The sequence below is a fragment of the Choristoneura fumiferana genome, chromosome 10, assembly GCF_025370935.1.
Source record: "Choristoneura fumiferana chromosome 10, NRCan_CFum_1, whole genome shotgun sequence".
NCBI classification, from domain to species: Eukaryota; Metazoa; Arthropoda; class Insecta; order Lepidoptera; family Tortricidae; genus Choristoneura; species Choristoneura fumiferana.
Genome location: NC_133481.1, coordinates 8,120,631 through 8,144,632, shown reverse-complemented (window position 1 = coordinate 8,144,632; position 24,002 = coordinate 8,120,631). Strand labels below are relative to the sequence as shown.

Genomic DNA, 24,002 nt, shown 5'->3' with positions numbered 1-24,002 from the left:
TCGACCGGACTAAGGGGAAGGTAAACATACACAGTCACCAAAATGTCTATGTTCTAGAAAATCGCGCAGTACGTACGTATTAGGCTGAGTTTCAACGAGATGTGCGAGGATGTGTGGCGAGGAATATTTATGTTTTTCATGAACCTAGAAACGCTTAACCTCTATTACGTCGCTCTCGCTAATTTACCTCTCGCCCTCGTTCAGCTGTTTCCACCACAGATATGTGCTGTGCGAGGATAGTTAAATGAAGCGTTTCTATTGGTTCGTGAAAAACGCATTGTCGCACGTCTCTGGTGGAAATGCATCCTTAAGTGCTAAAATAGTGATACTTACCTAGTACGAGTACCTACCTGACTGATTGATTGACTTGAATGGGCATGGTTCAAGTTAAAGTTTGAATTCCAACAAACTTCAAAGTAGTTGCCTCGCCACCATTGTTTGCTCAAGAGTGTCCAAGCACGATACTCGAACGCCGAATATTAGAATCAGAGTATAAATTGAAACCGGGTGCAGAGCTAACTTTGAATAGAAAGACAACATTGCGGATCGTGTTGAAATATTCCCATCGAGCATGTGCATGCATTCACGGGTATGAAGGAAGAATATGTGGTAGTTTGCAATTTTCCGCCCGGCTGCCCTGACTTTAGACCGAGCTCTATATGACCTCGAGGAAGATTTATGTCATGTTTCGTGCATGATGCTAAAACATTTGTCCGCTAATGCGCTTTATGATAAGAAATGAAAAATGCATTGTTGTTCCCTGGAACTCCCTACGAATTGTTACGCCTACTTGCGCCTACTATTTACCTACGACCCTAGGTGCTAACGTCGCGTAAGTTGCACACCGATCATCTGGCTAAGTTAAAAAATTATACCTACCTAACTACAAATTATTTACCTATCAGTACCACTACCATGAGTTTACAGTGACCGTAGATAGCGACGGCGTAAGTTATTTGTAGAGGCGCTGTACAATTCTCCATACAAATAATTTACGCCGTCGCTATCGAGTAGTCACTGTAAACTCATGGTAGTGGTACTGCTACGAACCTATCTGGCACAGCTGATATGTGATGACAGTATGATAACATTTATTTTTTATGTGATAGTAAAAAAATATATGAAAATGTAGGTTCTACTTCATACAAGTAAGTACCTATGTACCAACAGTAACGTCTAACTAACTACGAAGTGCAAAATTCGAACTTCGTACCTGGCCTTCCAGCTGACGCAAATACTGTTTAATATGAGAGTGAGAGGGACGATACGATACGAACTTCGAATTTCGTAGTAGCCCAGCAGCAGGGCTACTACGAAACTCGAAACTCGAAGTTCGTGTCGTACGGTCCCTCTGACACTTATACTATTTAGTACAAGAGCGAGACGGACGGTACGATACGAACTTCAAGTTTCGAGTTTCGTAGTAGCCCTGCAGATGCTCAGGGAGCATTTTCGTTGCGTAACCCGAAGAGTGAGAGAAGCGTAAGTTGGTAGGTATGTCTTCGGAGGCAGCAGGATCATCACATCGTATGTTTGGCTAGAACCCAAGACATTCCATTTCATTTTTATTTCAATCCATGCAAAATAGTCGTACCGACGGAATACAATACCCGGCCATAAAGATTGCACATCGGTATTTGGAAAGAGACTCGGCTAATTCGTAGAGCGTTGTCTCACACTATATAAGTGGCGTTTGACAGTCGTTGTACAGGTGCATTCTTGGTGCAATAGAGTAGTGGTACAGACGCATTTAGATGAAAATATATAAAGAGTTGTTGAAACTCTCCAAAACTTTAAATTGTACGACGGCATCTTTAGGAAAAAGAGGGAACTATCCATTTTCTAGTAGTTGCAACAGCTCTCTATAATATCCGAAGTTTACATTTTTTTTTGTTTTTTATTAAATAGCTGAAAAACGAGCATGCGGGTAAGTGATCACCGCCGCCCATGGACACCTACAGCATTATTAGGACTGCGTTGCGTAGCCAGACTAAAGGGGAGAGGGAGAGGAGGAGGGGGAGAGGGGAAAGGGGGGAGGGGAGTTGGGCCTCCGGATCTCCCACTCACCGGACGAAACACAGTAGCAAAACTACTATTTCACGCCGGTATTCTGTGGGAGCGTGGTACTAACCCGGTCGAGCCGGCCCATTCGTACCGCAGCCAGCAAGTGGCTCCAGTGAGGCTCTACCAAATAAAACACACATGTCATTAATTTCAAGTAAACTAATTAAGTCCATTAAGCTGCAGTACCTATTTAATCGATATAAAACATCAGTTAATAAATAGGATTATTGATGGACGGTGGCCAGTGTTCGGATATCGTCGTGAAAAGCCAATTGTCTTTTTCCGAAGACCGATGTGCAATCTTTCTGTACCTACCCAGCTAACACACCTGGCATGCTCAAATATAACACATTTCCACTTCTCAACTCAAAATTATCATCTTCACACAATGTCATCTGAGTGTAGCACTAATAAGCCCGTATCGTAATGGAGCCTCTACGGATATATATTATGTGCGCTAAATGAAAGTTCCACGAGCTCAGCGGCATAAATCATAATTTGTGATGCACTGCGGCGCCAAGATGCAGCATATCTAAGTTATTCGCTTTGTACAAGCAATTTAATATGCGCACAGTAAATAACATCTTATGTAGCGCTAACCGACGGACCGCGGCATAATAATATGATTAACACTGGATTATTCAGACCAGACATTTTATGACTATGTACAGTCAGACTTTTCGGTAGGTATCTTTACGACGACGCACCTACTACTATCAATCTTTAAGAATGTTATTTGCATGGGACCTAAAAATTAAAAATCTAATTGTTTGCTGACCGATAAACATTTTGTTTTTATTATAGTCTTGGTAATAATTAATTACATTAATACTAATCTAGGTGGTTTTTGCAGCAGCTATTTTTAAGTATGTATAAGCGAAAGTTGTAGTTTGCAGAAGTTATCCGAGTACTAAAAAGCAAAATTGTAACCTACCTAAATATGAACATTAAATATATTTTGCTGTCAAAAAATTCGATGTTTGATGATGTTTGCTTAATCAAGCACAAATAACAAGCCAATAGTAAACTTTCGGAGTGAATATCTCCGAAAATATTCACTTTATAAAAAATGGTTTAGGCAAACCATAATTCATTTTCAAATACCTATCCAACGATACCCCACATAAGTGAACAATAAAATCATCCGCACTTTTATAGGTACTATCAGCCAAATAATGTGGTCCCTAAAGTTGAAAATCGTTTGCATGTCATAAAACAATAATGCCAATAGACGTGTCTGTCAACTTGAAAGTTCGCCTTTCGCGACACATTCATTTGATAGGAACTTGTTTAAAAATTGATAAACCACTTATTTGGCTGATGCTACCTACCTACCCTAAAAAAAAATGTTCTTTTTTATTTCACCACTGTGTCGGCGTGACTGATTATGTACCTATATTTCTAGTACTAACGGTCTCTGAGCTTAACTGCGGGCAGACAGACAGACAGACGTACAGACATAGCGAAACTATAAGGGTTCCTAGTTGACTACGAAACCCTAATAAAGAATTATTAGGTATGATGTGCGTTAGTCATTATTAGCTGTGCACTTATAAAAATGCTTTACTTTATTTAACATAAATAGCGGTACGCCATGATATACGAGTATATTGCAGTTTATTAAGTAACTAGAGATCCTTCCGGGCTTCGCACGGACAAAATAAATAAACCGGCCAAGTGCGAGTCGGACTCCTGCACGATGCGTTCCGTGGTTTACTAATGTTTCGGCTAATAACGTTTGGCAACCTGTTTCATTTCGCAACTTTTCATTTCCCAACTGTTTGATATTTCTGAAACTGTAAATATTTCAGGATTTTTATAAAACTAACCTAACCTAAAGGTTTCTACACGATGGCCCTGAAATAAATCTTGAAATATTTACAGTTTTAGAGTTTGCGAAATGAAAAGTTGCGAAATGAAACAGGTTGCCAAACGTTACGTTGCGAAAAGGCAGTAACTCGGGGTTCCGTGCCTATATAACATTAGACATTAGCAAAAAAAAAAACTTTTGTTGTATGGAAGCCCCCCTTAAATATTTATTTTATTTAAATTAAAACAATAATAGCTGAAGAAGTGGAAAAAGCTGTAAATTCCCAAAAAAGAGACAGCTGCCGGCTCAGGCAACATCAACAACGAATTCCGCTTAGAAAACAAAAACGCCCTTGTACCAATCCTTACGTACCTGTTCAACGAAGTGATACTTACAAAGCGAAAACATAACAGACCAGTAGACAACCAACTTCCACAATAATACTTCTACACAAGTAAAGAAGGATGATAAAAGCAACAAAAGCAACTATAGACCAATCAGTCCAACGTCTACAAAGTTTTTGCAAAAGTCATTTTCGATATAGAATAACCAATTAAAATCTCAATGTAAGTGAAGTTTATATATCTTCTTTTTGAGAAAATAAATGTTCTTAAACCTGAAACCTGAAATCGCTGGACGAAAATCAACCAAGACAGCAAGCTGGATTCAGAAGCGGATACTCAACCATAGACCATATCCAGACAGTGCGTCAACTACTCGAGTATGGCACTTTGGAATAATTTAGCATTCTAATAGTGAAAGAATTTTTTAATCTGTCTAGTAGGTAGTTTTTGAGTAACTTAATTCGTAACAAACATCCAAAAATACAAAAATACAAACATACAAAAATCCGAAAATCCAAATCTTGCTTCTTTATAATACTAGTATAGAAGTATAGATAAGTTAGTAATAACTTAATAATCATTTTGAGTTGAATATCTTGCTGTGCAATCAGTAATTTTGATACGAATTCGCTTTTTTTTTGGAAAAAAATGCTTTTTTTATCTGCGTTTAAATACTACCCAATTTAAAATAACCGCGTCGCGTCTCATTCCTCTTTCCTGCTCCATTATGAGACCGCATCATCACTTACCTATATAACCTATTCATCAAGATTATTTCAATTAAAGCAAAAAGCAGGTGATGCTGCAGCATCAATTCAAGATGTTGTTGCAATATCAGATCACACAACAGATTGAAGTAACAGGATACCAAAGCAGTCGATCTAATCGGCTCTACATTTGTAATAAAAAAAAATATTTTTAAAAGTAAGGAAAGGGGCCCCCCGCCAATCGCATTGCCTAGGGGCCCTGATAGGGTTAATCCGGCCCTGAACATTATGGACGTGTATCATATCATACATATTTTTGTAACTTTGGCCGTAACGATCTTTTTAGTTGACTGGACATGTCTCTTATGAACATAGAACAAATTTTATGACGTTGAGATATACAAAAATATTGACAGCGTATAGTAACAAACGAACAGATTGTGAGCTACAGTTTAATTTCTGACCACAAGTGCCTAGAGCGAACATAATCACAGACTAAAAAGCTTGGCGAGGTCTACTTCAGGACCCAAACGGTGATGGGATAACCCATGCTCTTTGCGGACTAAACATTTCCGTCCCACGTCCACACATATTTTGACAGATTAATCAACGTTTCCTTTTTTCCAGATCACGCGTCATTGAGACAAAACTTGCCTAATCAGGAAATTTAGTTCTACTCCACTTCCAACAATAGAAAGACGAGACAATAGGGCAGACATGGGGGTTGTCAGTTGATACTTTACGCTAGCCATGTGTGGCAGCAACTAATAATGTGTCCTGATGCTCCGCCATAAAGCTGGTAATACATCGGTTTTGTATAATCGAGGAGGCAGGCAAGAGCCCTCGGTCGGACAGTGCCCTATTCGGTTGCACGTCGGACGCCTCTCGACCCAATAGGCATCGAAACTGCCACTAGCAAGGCTAATTATGTAACCGTCATTTATAGTGTTAATCGGTTTGTGAGATTACGAAGGGATGTGAGTTTTTGAGAACAGGTCAAACAGGGTTAATTAACAGAATAAGCAGGAATTCAGTCGTTATAAAAACAAATTACCATTTGATGGCTTATTTGTGCTCGAATCCATAAAAAAACCCTTTTCCTGTTCCTGAACGTACGAGGACCCTAACTTTTTGATTCAGAAACTCTGTAAAAGGAGAAAATTGCAAAAGTTGGTTGTGTGTCCGATGTTTTAGGAGGCGCAACAAAGACCTAAAGTAATTAACATTTCGTAAGAGTACATTATTCTTTACCTAAGTCGCTGTGGTAGTTTGGTTTCAGATTTGTTTTTCAGAATGTGAATGTACAGGTTTTGTTACTTTATTATAGTTACATATCTACTATGTCAAACTGAATGGCTACCCAAAGATAAAAAAGTCAAAGTATTTTTCTTCGTTGTTTTAATGCATCGTAATGACAGTTTTGGCTACAAAATAAAATATTTAACTATATATGTCACACTTTAAAAAAATTATCAACTAATAACTAATACAATAATCAATGTTTTCTGAAGATTGTTGATGACAGAGTTGAAAAAACATCAATATGCAACTCATAGGTTTACGGCATGATTTGAGATTTATTTGAACAAAATGTGTCATCGTATCTAACATTGATCTAATAATTTAAAGATTGCATATTTAGTGCTAGCGGTACGCCAAAAAAAGCTGCAAATGGTGTTAAAAGCATGAAAATAGGAACGATTGATCTTTAGGCCATACGAATCAATTTGACCCGTAGCACGAAAAAAAAATAAAAAAAACCGGCCAAGAGCATGTCGGACACGCCCAAAATAGGGTTCCGTAGCAATTACGAAAAAATTAAGTAATATTTTTCTAAGAATTTCGTATTTTATACGGAATCTTCCAAGTTTAGGTATATTTTATACCTTAGGCTGCTATTTACTCTTAAACTACTAATAATTCTCATGCAAACTTAACCGTTATAGTTTTCCTTGAAAGTTTGATATACTTACTACCATTCTGATTTTTTTTTAATTTTTTCACCCACCGGTTTAGATTTTAGAGGGGGGGGGGGACGCTAGATTTTAATAAAAATTTGCAGTTTTAAAGTTGAATATTTTGCAAACATATCACTGAATCGAAAAATCGCTTTAGCAACCCCTTTATGATTTTAAAAGACCTATCCAACGATACCCCACACTATAGGGTTGGATGAGAAAAAAAATCACCCCCACTTTACGTCTATGGGAAGTACAATAAAAAAAAATTGTACCATTTTGTCGGCATAGTTTACATACATATTCGTGCTAAATTACACCTTTCTAGCATTGATAGTCCCTGAGCAAAGCCGCGGACGGACAGACAGACAGACAGACAGACATGGCGAAACTATAAGGGTTCCGTTTTTGCCATTTTGGATCCGGTACCCTAAGAAGGAGAGGAGTTATGACGTCATCTTTGTTTTGTATGGTTTTTTTTGTTCTGAAACCTATCGTGTGTGGTATTACTTACTAAGCCGATTCTAAAAATGTCGTTTTTTGGTTTTTTTCTTGCTACGAGTCAAATCGATACTTATAGCCTAAAGATCGTTCCGAATTTCATGCTTTTAACACCACTTGCAGCTTTTTACTGAATTTCCGGGTGTACCACTAGCACTAATTACCCTTCAGTTTCAAAGCTATTTAAACAATTTTGCAGTCAAAACTTTGTAATCAAAAATTAGCCGTAATTAGTAATTACGAGGCAGACCAGCACATAAGACTTTTTCCTAACTTATTTTATGCTTTACGCTAGTTTCAAGAACCAATGTTTGAAATACACAGCTGAATAATGTAACAAACGTGTATGAGAATTGTAATTGATTTATTCGTACATACAATAGAAAGACCGTGTGCGAACCGTGTAAGCACACTGCACTCGTATAAAGGCTTGTACGTTACGTGTATAGCTTCTACGCTATCACGGAAAGAAAGCAAGACCGAATTGACATCTTTGTTCCCTTAGCAATAAATTGATATTTTTGTAGTAAAATCAGAATGGATAATTTACAAATATTTTTTCTAATTCCTGGTCACCTTGTTATTTAAGTTAAGATATAGAACTTAATGAATGATTATTAGACCAATGCCGTACTTAGATAACAGATGTCACATGAAGCAAAATATAGACCAAGTAACTAAATTCGTTCATAATATTGAGCCATATGGTTTAAGTAATTTTTCAGAGTAATAAAAAACTATTTACTTAACTTACGAAGGAATGTCATCAGTAGAAATTCTATAAGATTACAAGAAGATTGTCTTAGTCTTAATTTGAAATATTGATATGGCAACTTTTCGCACAGTCACTAGTGGTAACCTAAAAAAAACATTTCAGTCTGTCTTAAAGCTCTAGGGACTCTAGCAAGACGAATACTGCTCCAAAATGTAATAAATTAGGTTATTCTTACCATTTATCGTCTGACCTTAATATTTAATTAATACAGGTCTACTTCATAATCATCGGAGTCCCGAAAAGTTTGAAGACTTGTCTAATTTATTCAAAATGGAATTTAGGGTATGGTAACTTAGAGTAGCTTTAACATTAGTAATATGGTCTTATAACCTATAATCGTATAGATACAGAGTAAATGATTCTGAAACATCAGATACGTTAATACAAAACTAAAACACTAACAACACAAATTTAACAATACACACACTGCAAAAGCTGCACGACGCTAACTGTCTTCGGAGATTCCATGACCTAATATCTTCGTTCTGGTTCCACGAAATTAAAGTAGTTGGTATCCTCCTTGTCTCGTTATCCTCATTGCTGAGGGTCGACCAAAGAAGTCGATGATCCTACACAGGCAGACCACCGATAACCACACAGTGATTTCACTAAATGGACTAGAGTTTATGATTGCTATGATGTAATTATGCTCAGTGACTAGTTGTTATCCAATGAGGACTTTCCGGGAGAAACACTAATCACACAATACTGAATAGACCTCACTGAAATAAACATTGGCAGTAAGCGCTGTACAGCTTTTACGGTCCTGCCTGAGTATAACTTCATTAAACCATAACATATTCGAGTAAAATCATGTACTATACATTTAATAACAAATACATCGCCTACACAGGCAAGCAACAAGTAAAGCAAATAATCACCTAAAACGCAAAGTATCTGCCAAAGAAATGCGGATACTGTCGACGTTAAAAATCAACATTTTCCTAATTTTCAATTAAAACCACAAAAACGGAAATCAATTGAGTAAAGCATTTTTTTGAAAGGCAAAGTTGATAACAGACTGACTGTCAAGTCATATCATATCATAGAAAAAATCAATACTGCGCAATTTAATATGAAGCCATACTATCAATTCAATAACAAATTGTATGCTTACAAAATATTGTAATTGTGGTAATAAAATAAATATTTCTAACATTCTGTTATCACTTTAAATATTGCCCGTTGTTAGTCAAATGACTTTGCTACTTTACTACACATCATGTACTTAATTATGATGGAAATTAGCCTAGCTTATTATATGAGAATACATACCACTATTATGAAAGCAATCAAAAATCTTGTTTTTGGGAATGTAAGGATTAATTAAGTATAATAGTAGCTATTTACAGCTTAGACATGTAACTACAGTGAGACTCACTCATATTAAATGTTCGATGTTTAGCTCGACATGTTTCGGGCTAATTCGTAGCCCTTCATCCTAGGAGCAACGCGACAAAGCTGGCAGTCGCGCGAGCACGCGGCGGCGCGTAGTGCGCATGTTGCAGCCACCGAGCTTCGTTCGTCGAGCTAAATTCGATTTAAGACGTGAGTTATCCGTTGCAATATCATTTAATATGAGCTTAGGCATGGTACATAAAAAGTTCAAAGATTATAAAACCACTTAACAACGAAGGCTTGATTGGATATTATTCGATAGCTTACCACGAAAGCTGGTTTGTTCGCAACTATATTTCGTTTTTATCCAGTGTCTGGACTTTATAAAATACCGCTATGCCGCGCAAAAAACACTGGTTGCAATACTAGACTATAAAAGTTTAGTACCTGGGCGACCGAGCTCCGCTCGGGCTAAAATTCGGTAACCAGCGTTTTCCCAGAGATAAGACCAAGCTAGATCGATTTTTCATCCCCGAAAACCCCTGCATACCAAATTTCATCGAAATCGTTGGAGCCGTGTCCGAGATCCCCGAAATATATATTCAAGAATTATATATATGTATGTATATACAAGAATTGCTCGTTTAAAGGTATTAGATAATGACTAGCCATCTCAATTTGAATATAAAAAAATCAATGGTGCCACGTGATTTATCGTGTAGACATATATCACACTTATATTGATTGCTTCTTGGATATAAAAGTAACATTTGAATTGAATGAAACGTACCTAACCAAAAGTTGATTCATGACAAGTTATCTTATTCTAGCATTCACTGCATGCAGTCTAATTTTCTAATTTAACTTTGCACTGATATGGCGTATTGAATTGTTATGGTAAAGTTATAATAATAAAAGTTATAGAAAATAGTTTATTAATATCAAAAGCTGTATTTGATGATAAGTTCGCGACATTGTCGCATGGGCGTTGCATTGAGATTTGCATTACACAGATATGTCCCATAAAATCTTAGAATAAAGAATCAGTTGAACTTATTTACTACATCATACAAACGAACAACACATGATCTTAGTCCAATAGATATACATGGTTGCTTTAGAAGCAGTGCACAAATGTTTATATGCGATTTAGTATCGTTAGTATTTAACTATTCATAATTACTTCATTATTTTGGTGTTGTTTTATGTAATTGAAAAAATCATCTGGTCAAAATACTTAGAAAAGCCTAAAATTCAAAAGTACACAATAATACTTATAAGTACATGTTTTTGGACGATTACGAAACACATATAAACATTATATTTAAACACTGAATAAAATTTCTTCTTGTATGAGCCATGTCGTCAAAGATCTCTTTTATGTAAGTCAAATTTGCAGAGAAACTGGCAAAAGGTTAAAGCTTGTACAGAGATTGTAAAAATAAATAAGACTGAAATTTTGCTAATAATCAACAATATTTAGCTACCCAAAATAATAGTACAGGTAGATTCACAAGAGCTGGCATAAAGTGATTGAATGACTAAATGAAAATATCTGTGTGTTACCTATTCCAAGTCTATTCCCTATACACACTTCACACAAATATGAAAATGACATGCATCAGTCAGTTTCCTACAAAAATGTCTGAGTGACATTACTTTCTTTCAATCCATTCGTGTCAGCTCTTGTGAATCAACCTTACCCGTACCATAGGCAATACTACTTACTTTACATTATTAAACAACTGACGTCAGTAAAGAATGATTGTTAATGATGAGTTTCTTGACAGCTGGAATTTCGATAGATGACGTTAGCATCGTGAGATCCGTTTGACATTACAGTCTTGCTCGCGATTGGTTCATTTAGCTAATACGATATTCGACTATTATTTAAATACCAGCCGTTACCTGAGACTCCGTCCGCGTAAAATTCAGCTATCCCGCGGGAACTGCAATTTTTCGGGATAAAAACTATCCTACGTCTTTCTCAGGGACTCAAACTATCTGTATACCGAATTTCATCTAAATCGGTAAATCGGCGGCTTAAACGTGATGAAGTAACAAACGAACAAAAAGACTTTTCACATTTATAAAATTAGTAGAATAAGTACGTGTTGTCGAACGGAAAAACAATTTTTAAGATACTTTTTCATAAAACCGAGTTATAAAGGTTCAGGAAGGAAGGCTTTGTTAAGGGGAGGCCTTTGTTCAGCAGTGGACGCCTTAGGGTTGATGATGATGATGACGATAAAGGATTGAAATTCAAGACTAGACAGAGAAAGACCTACTTGCATATGGCAAATTCAGGAGTTATCAAATACTGTATTATCCAATCCCAAACGTGACACAAATGTCAAAGTTGTCAAACGGACCTCAAGATACTAGCGCCATCTAGCCTGTCACAGAAACCCACATTGTACTGAACCGGAAATTTGTCTTTCTGTTACGCCAACAGTCAAGCCAATGCCGGGCTTTATTCGCTAATTCATATTCTCACAACACGGTGTTGAATGTTCATACAAAACAAAGGAGTATTATTTATTCGAGATTCTTAATTCACATCACTCACTTATAAAGATTTAAACAAGCTTTTATTCAAGCTTCTTCAATTCTGCTAACGAATCTACCCGCAGCTCTGCTACTTTACGTTCGTACAGAACTGCTGCCACAGGGGACCACATCGAGTGACATCGCCGCACTTAACAATTTCTGCTATGATCTGCGTAAACACAAACGACATCATCATTCCCCAATGCGATTTGCAAAGTTTACACTGACTATACAGTAGACAAAAGAATTCACCTTATATTATGTGCGGAAAGGTGAAATATCTCATTTACAGTCGTTTACACGCTTATGCAAACGGATTGAAGCAAACCTGTGCATCGAACCCGATCGTAGACGAATGAGCTAGTCAAATGGAACACATTCAGCAGCGGTCGCGTTTATCCCGTGTGGATCGGAAGGCGGACCAAGCGCGGGTTATAGCGGCGGCGTGGGCTCGCCGGGCAGCGAGTGGACGCGCGCAGACAGCAAGTTGTGGAGGATGAACACCGCGGGCTTCGGGCTGCCTTCCATGTCCAACTCCTGTGGGGGTTATACGGGTGAATTGATTTTAAGGCGAAAAATTCATAAAATATATTCTTTGCTCTAATAACGGTGAGTGAAAATCGTGAATGAATAAGAGCCCGAAACGATGAGACACAAAGAAATATGCACAGATGATGCGGTCACAAGACATAAGGGTACTAACTATGTTTTTATGGAATCGTAAATGTTCTGATATAAAGATATTATATTTTATTCAGATTAATATATCAGCCAAATATATGGTCTACCACCCTAAAGTTGATAATTGCTAGCATGTCATAAAACAATAATGCCAATAGACGTGTCTGTCTACTTGAAAGTTCGACTTTAGCGACATATTCATTTGATAGGAACTTGTTTAAATATTGATAGACCACTTATTTGGCTGATGGTACATACTTTTTAACACAAAATAAATTTATTCTATTCTATTCTTATAATTATTCAGGAGGCGAGTCGATCAACTTTTTCTTGTACCTCGTTGCCATGGTTACGTCCCCTGGATAACTCTTTAAAACCACGACTTTCTATATGTTTTCTGTGGTTGAAATTCATCAAGCTTACATTTTTTTCATAGTTACAGGCGCGCTCTCTCTCTCTTGGACAACGGGACAGAATAACAAACAAGAAAGTTGATTGACCCAGGCGTTTTATTGTATGGGGCGTTATTTTGTTAATATCAATAAGCTAAAACTATCAAGCAGGGAATTAGACAGGTAATCAGTTTTAGATAGTAGTAGCAGCGGGCCGCGGTGGAGTGAGTCCGTGCCTCCGTGAGCCCTGTGCCGCGACCGCGAGTGAGAACGCGCTTACCACAGTGTCGTCGTCCGTAAAGTGCAGCCAGAGCGCGGAGCGGTCGTCGTCGGCGGAGGCGCGCAGCGCGTGCAGCGGGCGGCGGTACAGCGCGCGCGCGCCGCCGCGGCCCAGCGAGCCGGCCGCCTCCCACACGCACACGCCGCCCGCGCCCAGCGACAGGCGCGCGCATGCGCCGCGGAAACGACAACCTGCATATATTTTGTCCTTAAAAGCACACTATCCTATAATAGTACATTACTGCAGAGGCCATGAAGTAAGGGATTGATGGACGAGTTCGGGGTAGACGGTTAGATGGTTAGACGGATGGACGGACGGACGGACGGACGGACGGACGGACGGACGGACGGACGGACGGACGGACGGACGGACGGATGGATGGATGGATGGATGGATGGATGGATGGATGGATGGATGGATGGATGGATGGATGGATGGATGGATGGATGGATGGATGGATGGATGGATGGATGGATGGATGGATGGATGCATGGATGAATAGATGAAGTATTTCCTCACATTGTTTGAGAAAAGCACTATACAAGCCTCGGCAAGAACAGGGATTGCTGGACTCGTTTTATCCGGCCTCGTCTACGGCTCGGCCGTCTACCCCGAACTCGTCCATCAATCCCTTCATGGCCTCTGCAGTAATGTACTATATCCGATGTAAAAATCTAATTTTATATTTATTTAAAAACGTGTTTTTATGAGAGCTGTCCCGGGACGATGTCTATAACTATAATATAGGTAGTGCTACTAACGGAAGGTGAACTCTGGCAGTGCGCGCACGGCGTGGTGCGCGCCGTCGACGAGCGCGCCGGCGACGGCGGCCAGGTCGTGCGGCGTATCGGCGCGCAGCGCGCGCACGGCGAGGCCATGTGGCGTGCCCGCGCGCACGCCCAGCGCCGCGGCCGCGCGCGCGCCGCGCCGCCACCACGCCAGCCGCGTCGCCGCCAGGCTGAAGCTCTCTGTCGCCGCGCACCACGCCTCGCCCGACCACGGCGCCGCCTCGTATATTCTGACAACAAACAAATACAATACAATGACAACAAGATGGTTAAAGCCGCGGGTTCACGGTGGGTGCAGGCCGCTGCCAACCGAAGCAACTGGAAGTCTATGGGGGAGGCCTATGTCCAACAGTGGACGTCCTACGGCTGAGATGATGATGATGATGATGACAATACAATGACACCGCTTGTAGACGTCCGTTGTTTTCACCGGACAACGGACCTTTTTTTTTGCCGGACTTGCGGTGTTGCATAGCTTACAATTAATGTGTGTACATGAACCGGACACTTGTCCGGCGACGAAGCCATACAATACCGCAAAAAAATGGTCCATTGAAAACATATATCAGCCGCAGGACGTCCAATGGCGAGCATTGAGTAGGCAACAAGGTAGGCAGCGCTAGTGCTGGTGGCGCGCTGCCGCAGCGCATACTACCAACTGCCTACCCTGGAATCGACCCGATGCACGCAAATGAGGACGTCCACTGTTGGACATAGGCCTCCCACATAGACCTCCAGTTACCATGAGGGTGAGGGGACGACTGACTGGAAAAAGCCATGAAAATCACTCATTAATTTTGTGTTTTATTGTCTGTCCCACCACAGATGTTTCATACTATTGTTAATTACTAATGTTACTTTTGAACTCCAACCATCACAACCACTGTTACATACACATGTTTATGCAAATAATACCTCATTAGATCAACAAATTGTATGTAAAAACCTCAATTCTACCTCAATTCTCGATCCGTTATAGCGACGAAGGTTGGCTGCCAGCCTTCTGATTCGTCAGAATCGTCTGATCCCCCCGATGCGCTAACCTGTTAAAAAGAACGAGAAGAATATTTGTATTTCACGTATTATTTGTACATACTTTGCTTGGATTGTCTACATAGTTTCGCATGCAAGGTTTTATTACCATTTTACCAAGGGACCATGGTGACACTACATGCCGGTTCTAACAACAAAACATAGGCTGCATAGCCTTTTTGTGAGATATCGCCCTTATTTTTAGAGAATAAATACACGTCTAACAACACTCGACGCGGGCGACACGAGAGAGGCCCCGCAGGGATCTGTGACAGACTATAATACAGATTACATTGTCATGGACTAGGTACAGTCGAACTGATTTTTAGTATTAGGATGGAACTTTATAATAATCAATTTCACTATGATTTCCTTGACAAAAGTAGTAGCATGACATTAGCAGCACAAGGTTCCGCCCTGGTACATGATTCAGTTTGTTCCGACTGTACGATATATTAATTGTGATCAAAGCGAAGGTAACGCACACGCCGTTCGGCGAGTAGGTACACTTATACGGTGTGGTGCGCTCCTCTGCAAGGCGAAGAGCTGCCGCAGACTTACAATTTCAAGTTGGCCAACTAAATTGCACTGTATACCATTACAGTAGTAATTTAGTTGGATAAAATGTGCAGGCTATCATTAAGTTACTGGTCTATTGGTATACAGTGCAATTTAGTTGGCAAACTTGAAATTGTAAGTCTGCGGGCCGCCTATATCAGAGGGTGGGGGTGGTGGTACTGACGTGGTCGTGTGCGGGGCGGCGCGCCAGCCAGCCGGCGTAGCGCACGTCGCCGAGCAGCGCGCGCAGGCGCGGGCGCGCGCGAGCCAGCGCGGCGCGGGCGGCGCGACGCGCAGAGGCGTGCAGCGCGCGGTGCCACGCCGCCGCGCCGCCCGCGTCCGCCGCGCGCAGCGCCAGCGCGTGCACGCCGTCCGGCGAGTACACCTCGATCGTGCGCTCCTCTGCAAACATAAACGTATACGCTGAGACCCTGGTTTCTCTGACCACCCGCCGCCGGCGAGCGGTGACCGACGCGTGTCCGCGACCGACGACGTTCGAATGTTTTGTTCGGGAATGTTTGAGGCTGGTTCCTCTGAAACGTCACCGACGGCAGGTTATCGGGCTTACCAGCTTATGCGCTAGCTGACGCGGTTGCACGGAACGGGTGGCCGCCTATTAAATAATAGTATGAGTGGCGCTAACTGCACGCGACGGATTTTACCTGTACCTACCCGCATCCACGGGCGTGCGGCCGCTCCGTGCACCCGCGGCCCCGCGCCAGCTAGCGTAGGCCCTAAGCACGGTTTTCACCACAAACGGAGCGGACTAATTAAAAACTTAGTTTAACTCGCAAGAGTAAACCGCGTACTTGCCTTTTCACGGAAAGGACTTAGCGAGCAAAAAGAGTTAAAATGTACACGCTCAGTTCGAGCAGAGCAGAGAGCGAAGCGGTGTCCGTTCAATGGACGGAATCTGTTCAACTAGCAATGGTAAATTACATAGGAGCATTTCTACAGAGAAAGAAAGGAGCGGAGCGGGTCAAACGAGTTAATGTCAGCTGCGTCAAAGTCCGGCTGGCTAGTTCAAAAGGGACCTAACTTTCCGTTCAGCCGGCTCTGCTCATTTCCCTTTTTTTATTTCTCTTTTGCGGTGGGAATCAAACAACTAAACTCTTCGTTAGTGAAAACGCAAACTTATTTTATAAAAACGGAGTCCGCCCTGCTTAACCATTTGCCCAGCACATTATGGCCACCAGTCGCCGCCATTAAACGCGACCATCAGTGGTTCAGTCAGACAACTACACGCCACCACCAGTGGCTGCCAACTACGACTAGAATACATCGACTATGCGCGGCCACAAGTAGCGAGCGCGGTCGACTCCCGCAGCTTGCGGCTCGGACGCAGCCACTCTAACTGGAATCGATACAATATCGTTGTCGTGTGTGACGGGCCTTACCCGGGTCGTGGTGGCGCAGATCCTTAGCCACGCAAGCCATGAGTAGCGGCACGTAGCGCGTGTCGGCGCGGCGGCGGCGCGGCGAGGGCGGCGAGGGCGGCGCCTCCGCCATGTAGCCGCGCTGCAGCTCCCACCCCACCTCGCTGATGATAGACGCCTTACGAAAATACGGGGTCACCTCGCGGAGGTATTTCACTGGAAATTAAGAATAAGAATAAAAATTTATATATTTTTTAATGTTCAATTAATTACCTAATCATGCACAATGTTGTGAAAAAGGAATCCACTCAGCATTTGTCAATATGCAAGGCGACTTGACGGGTTAGGCTCGAAAAGCTCACTTTCCCAAAATGTATCTACACTTTCTCTAAAAGTGCACTTTCTGCTAAATTGACACTCCCAAAAGGTACACTTTCCTTACTGGGGAAATTTTTCGAAAGGTACTATTTTGAAAAGTGCACTTTTCTAAAACGCCCACGTTTGGTATGTGTGTGTATTATTTATGCCGATCAAATGGAAAAAAACGTCAAAAAAATTTTTTGGGTACCGTCAAGTGTAGGTAGTGAATTTTTTTCCGCTCCAACCCTGCTGTGGGGTGTTGTTGAATAGGTATTGTAAAAATGGTAGGAGTCTTCAAATACTATTTTTCGCCCCTTCTTCGAACTTTTCAACCTATTGTGAAGGTTGGGCGATTACGGAACCCTACATTGAGCATGGCCCGCCATGTTATTGCTCGGTTTCATTAAATTTAGAGTTTTATTAACAGTAAAGATTGTTCATAATTTGAGAAAGTGCACCTTCTGAGAAAATATATAGTCAAATATATGGCCAAAAAGCCTGCCTCGAGCTGCGAGTAAGGCAGACTGATCGCACTAAGAGGGATCCAAACAACATCGGCGTCAAGTCGGATTATGCTCAAAAAGCTCACTTTCCCAAAATGTACAATTTCTCTAAAAGTGCACTTCCTCAGAAGGATCACTTTCTCAAAAAGGGCATTTTCTCCATAGGTGCACTTTTTCAAAAGGGGCATTTTTGTCAGATAAAGCACATTTTCAGAAGATATATTTTCTTGTGCACTTTTAGAGATGTGTACGTTCCGAGAAAGTGATCGTTCTGAGGAAGTGCACTTTTAGAGAAAGTGTACATTTTGGGAAAGTGAGCTTTTTGAGCATAATCCGACTTGACGCCGATGTTGTTTGGATCCCTCTTAGTGCGATCAGTCTGCCTAACTCGCAGCTCGAGGCAGGCTTTTTGGCCAATGGGTTATTTTTCAGGGGGGCCTGGCCTGGATTTTTGTGTCAAGATATCAGTATTATAGAATTTTGAATTGGTAGCCCAACATCCTAGGGTGGGCACTAAGCCATACTGGGCTGAGCACGGCCCACCCGGCCCCCTTCTATGCTTAAGGGCAGCCCTACTCTAAAACTCCACAGATGTTTATGATATTACAGCACCAGTTATTGCTGAAAAAACCTAACCAACAACTTGTTATCATGCTTTGGCTTCCTATAACCCAAACACACTAATACCTACCTATCTATCACACACATCCCACATCATGAGTTTTTTACAATGAAGCTGTATAGTATAATGATAATAATGAATAAGGTACTACAGGACATTTTGTTTAACCAATTGATGAGTTTTAATTTGAACATGCTGTCTGGTTAATTTTGTTTCATGGTTAATAGGCTGTATTGCCATGTAAAAATATATTTTTTGACAATATTTTTTTGGTCTAATATTTTAACAAGGCTCATTACCTGCTCCCATGAACATGTACTTCAAAGTTACCTGTAAAAACTATATATATATTTTATAATTACAGTCAAAACCATTTATAACAACATTGAAGGGACAGCGACATGTTCATGTCTTTCTTTAATTGGTTCATGCTGGACAGGATGTGGTAACACCAATGAACCCAGTTTATTCACATAGACTCATCAATTAACTCCAATAAATGGCCTTAATGTGCCAGTTGTTGCAATGATGAGGTCATTTTTAACTTAGGAATTTTTCTTACTTGTACTTTTTCAAGGAAGGATATCATACAATGAAATTATATTTGATCAAGTGTTTATTCACCTCTGGCATTTACAACCAGACTTGGATACTCTACTTATGACATGATACTGCTTTGTGGTATCCTAAAGGTACTTACATGACATAATACTTTGTTCACTTATTAATAAAGAAAACAAAACTATTTAAAATTATGTTTATCCTTTACAAAAAATTGTATGAAAGTAATAAAACACCTTTGATAATTTTCATTAGTATGAATTCTTAGTAATCATCTACAGGTCCAGATTAAATTAATTTAAGGCTCAATCAGGCCACTTTATCCTTTATTATGATCGGATATGTATTACACAGTCAGGTCAGACTATACCAAAGGCACCACACAATTTTTTTTTATTGTTTAAATCGCGTCAAAACATAGGAATCAAAAAAGAAATAGCCATATTTTCGAAAAAAAACGAAAAAAAAAATTTTTTTTGGACAAAATTTTCAAGCAAAAATTACTAAGGAGCCAGGACTTGAAAAATTTGAAACATTTTTTTTTTTATATTAGTATAAGCCCTATTTTAAATGATTTTTATAATTAGTGTACATGTAAAATGAGCATCTTTTAATAGGAGCACTTTTCTCTGTGACCAACTACAGATGAGATAGGAGGTGTAGAAGAAAGAAAATGAGCATTCAACTTTATATTTCGATCAAACAATAGCTAAGATTAATGGCTTAATTCGGTTCTGGCACTTCGCTGGCCGCTGCCGCGGCACGCTCGCTTCGCTAGCTCGGCTTGTGCGTTGTGATCACAATTCATACTAACCACTCAACTTTACTATCAAGTTTATCTTATCGCTTTAGGGCAATATACATAGAAAATAAAATATACATAGTTCAAAGCGAAAAAATTAAATTAATGTGATTTGCACTTCCCCTTAGAAGTGCTGTGATGTTAAAGATTGTTATTAATTAATTATAGTACTTACTTGCTGTTTTATTTTGTTACTAACCTTCTAACTGGACCATTTTTCCTGCTCGTTTTAATGCCTTAACAGCTTCCTCATGTGTTGCATCTTTCAGATCCTCCCCATTCACAGATAAAATAGCATCACCAACATACAACTGCTCCGTAAGATCTGCCGCCATACCCTTAAATATTTTCGATATTAAAATGGGCATATTATTTTCTATTCCACCTTTAATTGATATTCCCAGGCCGTTGTTGTCTGATTTCACTACTTGCACTAGCCGTTTTTGATTCGCGATCGCTTCTGGGACTTCTGTGAAGTCGCTGTTAGGTGTTTCGACATTGTTGTTGTTAAGAGTGCCATTGAGCGTTGTTGTTGCATCGTAGCCGTCGTCCAGGCACACGCTGAAGTAGTCGTCTTCCAGCGAGCAGTGGACTCGGTACCACACCCCACGCACCAGCGTCTCCAGCAACCCCGAGCGCCCGCACGTCGCATTGGGGCTGTCGCTGCCGCCGCTCGACCCACCGTTCTCCACCATGATTATAATTGCTAATGTTATGGCCAGCCACAGCCAAGAGAAAACTACGCAACACCGCTAATCCACTAATGATCGCGCACTCGATTCATTGTCCTCGTCCCATTTGTTTCACGATTAACTAACACATAGCGGAGTGGATCACTAATATATTGTAAACAATTTGAAATACATTTTTATGGGACAATCAATATACAAACCAAACTTGACTTGACACTCGTCTGTACCTACCTACTGCAGGGCTACTACGAAACTCGAAACTCGAGTTCGTGTTGTGCGATCCCTCTTGCTCCCGTATTAAATAGTAGAAGTGTCAGAGGGACCGCACGACACGAACTTCGAGTTTCGAGTTTCGTTACTGCGACTGAGCCTGCTACTACTCATTTATTTTATACGCGGTTTTTTTTACGTTAAGGTGCGGCCACATTCGGTCGCTCGTCGGTCGATTGCAGCGATAAATCTGGTCACGTGACCCCATTTTGAAGATGATTTTGAATTTCCCGCGACTCAAAAAAGTAGCTTCAAGTCGCCGGGACAAGCAGCAGCAACAAGATGGCTTCTTGCAGGATTGATCTTGGCGTTGGAAGCTGATTTCTTAATCTCATTTAATAACAGTCGTGGCAGTGGTACAAGTATAAGAAATTGGAGTGAATGAAAAAATCAATAACAGTCTTTTGCCGAAATTGAAGAGGTTTCTTTCCAGCGATAAAGCTCAGCATTTTCAGCTTTATCTGGTCACGTGACATGTAGCGATAAAGCTGAGCTTTATCGCTAGAAAAAAAACCTCAAATTTTGGCAAAAACACATTTATTTTTTTAATTCACTCCAATTTATTTTCTTTGTATGTACCACTGCCACGACTGCTACTAAATGAGATTAAGAAATCAGCTTCAAAGGCCAAGATCATGCCCCCAAGAAGCCATCTTGTCGCTGCTGCTCGACGCGGCGACTTGACGCTACTTTTTTGAGTCGCGGGAAATTCAAAGTCACATTCAAAACGTGACCATATTTATCGCTGCAAACGAGCGACGAGCGACTGCATGTGGCCGCACCCATACGTTTTTTTTTTATCAGCATCAATCAACTTCAACGGTGGTCCGCCCGCTCCGCTCACGTCACCGAGTTATATAAAGAGCGCTACACAAAGGCAAAGTCCTGCATGCAAGGACCCTACTTAACTGAAAAACCACTTCCACAAAATGCTTGAACACTTCATGATAAATGCGGCTGAAATGGTTCTACTTAAACGTAATAATAAAACGAAAACAATGGTAACACTGACTTATTTGACATGTCGCGCATGATATGACGTACAGTGCAGTCGTGGATATGTCATGTTTTGTTAATTAATTTCAATATAGTAAATTTGTTGAAATATCTTGTGTTTTTGTTAGCTCAAATATCATACAAAATTGTAGAATTTTAGCGAAGGTAAAATAGAATGCGATGCTTCCTCGGCGTCGGAATATAGGTGTGTCAGTGACTACCTCCGATGAGACACCACTACTGGAAAATGAATTAAATTCTTACAGTAAATTTGACAAGAAAGGATCAAAATATTATCAACCAGAGAGGCAAGGATCGGCCATTCCCATAATTTCTACAAAACAAGGAGTGGCTTTCGAAGAATCTGATATAGTGTTTGATTTTCTTAAGGAGCCTGTATTTGAAGTGGTCATGGCTGCAAGGGATAGGACTAATGAGTTCGCGTCCACAGTACGCAGCCTTCAAGGCCGCACATTGGCCAGGCCCATCGTGCGAGACGAACGCAAAGCTACAGTGCTTCAGACCTATTCTCAGTTCATGTCAATGGCTAAAGTTATTAGTAAAAACATTACAGGAACTTATGCCAAGCTGGAGAAACTCGCTTTATGTAAGTAAAATTTCTAGTGATAGTAAAAATGTACTGTATACTTGCATAAACTTAAAATAAATTTAATTTTCAGTGGCAAAAAAGAAATCTCTATTTGACGATCGTCCTACTGAAATACAAGAGCTGACATATATAATCAAGGGTGACTTAAGTTCACTCAACCAACAAATAGCTCGGCTGGGTGAGATGCCTCGCGGCCGCCGCAGCATGCACAGCCACTCTTCTAGCGTGGTTCTGGCTCTGCAGTCAAGACTAGCATCTATGAGCAACCAGTTTAAACAGGTGACTTCAACAAATTCTGTTCTAATCCAATTTAAGCTTTATAGCTTTTTGAGCAACAGTGTGTAATGGGTTACATTCTTTTCAGGTTCTTGAAGTGAGATCAGAAAACTTGAAACATCAGAATAATAGAAGAGAACAATTTTCAAGGGTAGGCCCTGTTGTAAAAGAAATTCCTTCTATTCTACAACAGCAAGATGAAGTTAGTATAGACTTGGGTGAAACTATGGGCTTCCAGACTCAAACCCAGCAGCTAGCTCTAAGAGATGACACTGACACTTATGTGCAGCAGAGAGCCGAGACAATGCATAACATTGAGAGCACTATTGTGGAATTGGGAGGGATTTTTCAACAGTTAGCTCACATGGTCAAGGAACAAGATGAAGCTATTGGTAGGATTGATACTAATATCCAAGAAGCTGAGATGAATGTTGAAGCAGGTCACAGAGAAATAATGAAATATTTCCAGAGTGTTACAGGCAACCGAGCACTTATGTTCAAAGTTTTTGGGGTTCTCATATTCTTTTTTATATTCTTTGTCGTTGTAATGGCTTGAATTGTTAGCATGCCCTGTTTATACAGCTATCTACTCAATTATTACAAAAACAGATGACATCAGATAAGATGGGAAGGAATCCAGTATAAACATTCTCAGGGTATGTTTTCAAAATGTCTGAGAAGTTTAATTGGTTATATTATTCCAAGACAAAGATAATCAGGGCATCGCAATTATTAAGCTTATTGTTATATTATATACTTAGCAAAATAATAGTGTAGAGATATAATGGAGATAATATTATATTATTACTTTATACATACTATAACAAATCATTACCCTGTTTCTAATTTACTTGTAAATTGATGTAAATACAAGCAACAGTACCTAAGATAATGTTTCATTTTCTGCCCAAACTGAATCAAATGATTCAACCAATCTAAAGAAATCAAACAGGAGATATGATTGTAATGCAATGTATAAAAGGATAACAAGGGTATTCTCATATTTTATAGACAAACAAATCTATCCCAAATAATTTCTCTAGATTAATTAGTTAGCAACTGGCTTTGCTTGAGCCATAGCACAAGCAGCTTTAGTAAATGCCAACTGTCACAATTTAGCCCCAAAATAATAAATTATATACAAGAATCACTTTAT

The 24,002-nt window shown here is 40.1% G+C and overlaps 2 protein-coding genes and 1 long non-coding RNA gene across 4 annotated transcripts; 2 read left to right on the top strand and 1 right to left on the bottom strand.

The window, feature by feature from the left end:
* Positions 1-5,257: 5,257 nt before the first annotated feature.
* LOC141432011 (uncharacterized) lies at positions 5,258-5,978 on the top strand. The gene is made up of 2 exons (XR_012451783.1): positions 5,258-5,458; positions 5,553-5,978. It is a non-coding gene; the product is annotated as an uncharacterized lncRNA (long non-coding RNA).
* Positions 5,979-6,306: 328 nt separating this feature from the next.
* On the bottom strand, positions 6,307-21,016 carry Syn1 (Syntrophin-like 1). The gene is made up of 7 exons (XM_074093367.1): positions 20,202-21,016; positions 17,176-17,370; positions 15,963-16,180; positions 15,146-15,231; positions 14,162-14,418; positions 13,401-13,591; positions 6,307-12,584 (listed from the first exon to the last, which is right to left on the bottom strand). The coding sequence occupies exons 1-7, from the start codon at positions 20,695-20,697 to the stop codon at positions 12,480-12,482; spliced, it is 1,548 nt and encodes a 515-aa protein (XP_073949468.1). The 5' UTR covers positions 20,698-21,016; the 3' UTR covers positions 6,307-12,479.
* Positions 21,017-21,984: 968 nt separating this feature from the next.
* On the top strand, positions 21,985-23,877 carry Syx5 (syntaxin 5). Of its 2 annotated transcripts, XM_074093365.1 has the most exons (4): positions 22,181-22,268; positions 22,351-22,567; positions 22,641-22,849; positions 22,935-23,877. In XM_074093365.1, the coding sequence occupies exons 2-4, from the start codon at positions 22,372-22,374 to the stop codon at positions 23,400-23,402; spliced, it is 873 nt and encodes a 290-aa protein (XP_073949466.1). In that variant the 5' UTR covers positions 22,181-22,268; positions 22,351-22,371; the 3' UTR covers positions 23,403-23,877. The 2 variants fall into 2 exon arrangements, with proteins under 2 accessions (XP_073949465.1, XP_073949466.1); XM_074093364.1 differs by having other exon boundaries at positions 21,985-22,567.
* The last annotated feature ends 125 nt before the right edge of the window (positions 23,878-24,002 follow it).